This window comes from Eumetopias jubatus, unplaced genomic scaffold, assembly GCF_037043125.1.
Source record: "Eumetopias jubatus isolate StellerSeaLion01/CBP00866 unplaced genomic scaffold, mEumJub1_p1.0 scaffold_8, whole genome shotgun sequence".
Classification (NCBI taxonomy): Eukaryota; Metazoa; Chordata; class Mammalia; order Carnivora; family Otariidae; genus Eumetopias; species Eumetopias jubatus.
In genome coordinates, this window is record NW_028274814.1 from 90,335,869 (window position 1) to 90,340,475 (window position 4,607).

Here is a 4,607-nt window from a genome sequence, read left to right on the forward strand (position 1 = left end):
AGGGTGGTTATGGTTTTTCCTTTAGAAATGTAACTTCTATTTCTGGGAATTAGGCCTGCAAATTTTAGTGTAGCATTTTTTTTTTAATTAGCATCCCGTATAAAATAATTCATAACTTTTGGTCATAGCAATGTGAAAATGCAACTAGAAACCCAGTCTTGTCCTCAACACATCGATTTACACTTATCACTTATAAGTTCATTTGTTCTGATTTCTAGGATTCAGCCAGTGGACCCAAAAGTTGGTTACAAGAGTCAGGCTGTGTGAATGTGGGCTCAGGTGGAAACAGGAATGAATTTGACAGACTTGGAAAATTTAGGTGAGTCCTTCCATGTACCCATACTGTTGGTCAGGCTTCTGTTGTTAGTGTAAGAAGTCTGTCTTCTGCTCACACTGTCAGAATCTTCTTTGTTGAATGTTTGCTTCATGCTTCGGCAGCATGAGAAACTCCGGACACAGTCTTGCAGGAGATGGCCACTGAAAAACATGTAGATCCAGGGATTGCAGCAACTATTCAGGGAGGCCATTAGCGCTGTGATGGTGACGGCTGGGTTTTCCGATTCTGTACAAAAAACATTGGGGGAGATGATTTAAACAGTCACATGCAAGTTACTGTGCACCGGATAAACTCATTTTTCTACAGACTTTTAGAAGTGGCAAAAAGTTATGGGTTAATACAGAAAATGAAGTATATTGTTTATCAGTGTATGGAAATTGCTTGGCTGTAAAATATTTTCATAGGCAAGATGTGTTGAGATTAATTCAAATATCTTAAACCACTTAAAAATATTTCAGCAGAATGAATGGGACTTTCAAGAAGCTAAGAATATTAAGTAATTTATTTTTTTTCTTTTTTTCCAAATTTTTATTTAACTTCTAGTTAGTTGACATATAGTGTAATATGGGTTTCAGGATTAGAATATAGTGATTCATCATTTAATTTATTTAAAAAATTTTTGTATTCTTTATCTTAGCACTAGTATGTGCTAATGGACACAGCGCTTACAGAATGGCTGCAATTTCAATGAAATTTCCAAAGTCTATAGCTACATATATAAAATTGTATTCATCCTCACAACTAAGACAAAAGTATGACATTATGGACCATGTTTAGTAGTTTTATATTTTTTAATATTAAACATATTCCGTAATAAAACTATACATAGTAGTAATAGGTCCCTGAAAGATTATTTATTTAGATTATTTATTAGAAGATTATTATTTAGTTGTTTGTGGAATTGGGTTTTTTTTTTCTTTCTGGTTAATTTTCTATGGTTTCTTTTGGTTTTAAAAGAAAACTATCTTTGCGGTTTGAACAGTTAAATTATATTAGAACAGCTGACTTAGGAAATTCCAATGAGTTTTTGAAATATTTTATGCTAATTTGCACTGGTAAACTACATAAAGATTATAACCTTTCACAGAACTATGACACTGATAATATACCTTTTCTAAAGATAAGAATAATCAGCAGGCACTTTTTCTTGATTATTAAATATAAACTGGGTCTTCTCACTCTTGCTATACTGGAATAAACTGCAGGTTATTTAATCAGACTTTGTGCTAAGATGGTACTATTAAAGGTGATCATGATCCATGGCTAAGACTGTATTCAAAAAGAATGAAAATCATCAGCATGCCTATGCACAAGTAGTAAAGTTTTTAAAAATTATGTCTAAATCCTGATAAAGCAATAGATTGAGTTTTTTATTTGACTGGCAATAATTAAGAGGCTGCTAAGATCAAGCAAGATAGGAAATGGTAAGCCAAAAACATACCATTTATGTTGTATTATTTATCAGTAGTATTACAACCAAGCAAGTATAGCACATATACTCCCTACTGCAATCCCAACTAACAAAAGGAGACAGTTCTTTCCAGATACCTATCTCCCAACTACAGCTGCTGTTGGTAACATTCCTGTAATATATTTTATTTGAAAAAGTTTTTCTTCTTACTAAAAGGAAATACTTTTTTCAAGACCCAATATTAAATAATTTGGGGGGGATTTCTTGTGAAGTTAGTTTTTTCAGTTTGTGGAGGAATCAAAATCAAACAAGCTAGTAGGCGTAGGGAACATTCTCTGTAAACTGCAAGAGTTGTCTGCAGAGGCTGCAGCTGTGTGGTTAAGTTAGTGCTGAAAGACAAATTCATTAGTTTAACAAATTTAGAGGTTATCAATGATCCTGCTTTAAAATACCAGAAAAAAAAGTGTTACCGTAATTATTAGAAAAAAATTAAAAGATTATAAGAAATGGAAAACTAACTAAATGCTAAATTAGAATTATTGATTTCTTAAGAATCTTTCTTTAGAAAAATATGTCAGTTTATGCTTGCCCTTGAGGCATTTCTACAAAATTTTTGTATTAATTGTGATAACTTTTTACAAACTAGCAAAAAGCAGTTGTTACCGTAGAAATATTTCTCTGAATCCAATAGACTTGAAAGCAGAGTATTAGTGCAGTGGTTAGTGATGTGACAAAAAGTCATTATTCTGTTTTGTAGTTGCGTGCGTGGCTGACTCTAGGGCGCAGTTTCTGGATTTGTCTTAGGATCATTGCAAGCTACAAATGGAGAATCCTGGGCCTATTTCTAGATCTACTGAATCGAAATGTCTGGGGCGGAGACACCCCCCCCCCCCAGAAACTGCCTTTTTGATAATTTCACCCCAGGCGTCATGCTTAGGCACGCAGAAGTTTAAGAACTACTGCCCCAGAGGATATTATGAAAAGAGACACCCTCTCCCCCGCCCCCGACACATACACCAGCCGCATTCCTGCACTTTCCTCCTTTCTCCGGATACCTACCGACCCAGACAAGTTTTTCATCCCAGACAGACCACATCTGGAGGATGAAGAAGGGCGCCCAGCAAACGATGTAAACTGTCACGATCACAAAAGTCATCTTCACGGTGCGGATCTTGGCGCGGGAAATGGTTTTCACGCTGCTGATACACGGCGCGAGCAGGAACCCCTTATGCAAGGGGCCACCCGCGCCCTCCGCGCCCTTCTCCCCGCGCAAAGCCGTCTTTCTGCGGACATTGCGCCAGATGTGGTAGCAGATGAAGCCGTAGCAGGTGCCCAGGATGACCACGGGCGCCACGAAGATGCCACCCGTCATCCAAGTCACATAGGCGCGGGGACCCCAGGGCTGGATGAAGGTGGCCCAGCAGTCAATGGTCTTGGTGACGTTGTCCACCTCGACCATGGAGAAGACGAAGTACTGCGGCGTGCTAAGCACGAAGCTCAGCACCCAGGCAGCAGCGATCATGAGGCGCGAGCGGCGCGTTGGCTGTTGCAGCGTCTTCAGCGGGTGGCACACTGCAATGTAGCGGTCGGCGGTCATGACCACCAGCATGTAGGGCGATACGAACATGCCAAACACCTGCAGATGCTTCACCACGCGGCACAGTACATCGGGTCCGCGGAAACGGTAGGTGATATCCCAGCACATCTGCGGCAGCACCTGGAAGAAAGCGACAGCCAGGTCGGCTAGGCTGAGGTGACGGATGAAGAGGTGCATGCGGGACGTCTTGCGAGGCGTGCGGTGCAGCGCCACCAACACACTGCTGTTACCTAGGACGGCCACCACGAAAGTCACAGCCAGCACGGCGATCTCCGCCTTGGCCAGCTCCTCGTCGCGCACGTCCCCAGGTGGGCTGCGGCCTTCCCCGAACGCCTCCGCTTCCCGGCTGCGGTTGGCACCATCGGCAGACAGAGGCCACCACTGGCTGGAGTTGTCCGCGGACACTGCGGCGGGGCCTCCGGAGATACGCATGCTGCCCATGCAGTGCCTCCTCAGGAGGCCGGCTCTCTTTCCACCTCCGCTCTCGAGGGCTCCTTGCCTTCGGGGCTCGCTGGGCTCTGCTGGCCCTCTTGCGAACGTCTGCAGGCACAGCGTCCCACCGTCAATTGAGCTGCTCTCGGTCCCGTCGCTGGGCCCTTTCCCTGCTCTGTTTTTTTCTCAACTCGGAAGACGCTCAGGAGGTGCGCTCCGAGCCTCTGAAAGCACTGGGCTCCAAACTCAATTATTTATGTGGGGTTCGTTTCCCCAGAAGGCGCTCCCTCTCGTCCCACTGATTGGAAACTGCTTCGTGCCTATTCTCTCGCCTCTCTCCTCCCCTTTCCCGGGGGTTTCTTTCTTTCTTTTTTTTTCCCCTCCTCTCTACGTCGGTAATTGTCCTCTGCATCACTGCTGCAGGGGTGGGGCTGCGAGACTCGCCGATTCCTCGGCTTAAGAGTCAGGATGGTGGCGCTTTCCCACGCTTCTCTTACAAAAACTTGGAGAACTGGACGTGCCATGCCTTTTCTGGGCTTACCAGTATTTCCTCAAGCCCCCCTTAACTCCTCATTTGACTTCAACAGACGTAGTTAATGCGGTACCTTGAAATCCCGAGTCCACCTCCGCGCGAGCAGCGCGCCTGAACTTGGAACTCGACCCCGCCCCCTGTAGCCGGGGTTTCTACCTCCGCAACTAGCCAACCGACCCCCGCTCCCCCCCGCCCCCCCCCGCCGCCCCCGGCTAATTTTATTCCCTAGGCAACTTGGCTCCGAGAATTTCATCTCTCCCCGCTCCGCTCCTCTCCCTCCGCACCCCAGGGCAACAAC

At 44.6% G+C, this 4,607-nt stretch overlaps 1 protein-coding gene across 1 annotated transcript; it reads right to left on the bottom strand.

Annotated features, from left to right (window-relative positions):
* Positions 1-275: 275 nt before the first annotated feature.
* Positions 276-3,786, bottom strand: AVPR1A (arginine vasopressin receptor 1A). The gene is made up of 2 exons (XM_028110964.1): positions 2,808-3,786; positions 276-562 (listed from the first exon to the last, which is right to left on the bottom strand). Exons 1-2 carry the CDS (start codon positions 3,784-3,786, stop codon positions 276-278), a joined length of 1,266 nt encoding a protein of 421 aa, XP_027966765.1.
* Positions 3,787-4,607: the final 821 nt, after the last annotated feature.

What these genes read in the sequence shown, in the direction of transcription:
- AVPR1A (XM_028110964.1), bottom strand. Translation starts at nt 3,786, where the DNA reads ATGGGCAGCATGCGTATCTCCGGAGGCCCCGCCGCAGTGTCCGCGGAC. An exon ending in TGAAAAACTTGTCTGGGTCG is followed by an intron (nt 563 to 2,807) that starts GTAGGTATCCGG and finishes TTTTTTGTACAG; the next exon opens with AATCGGAAAACCCAGCCGTC.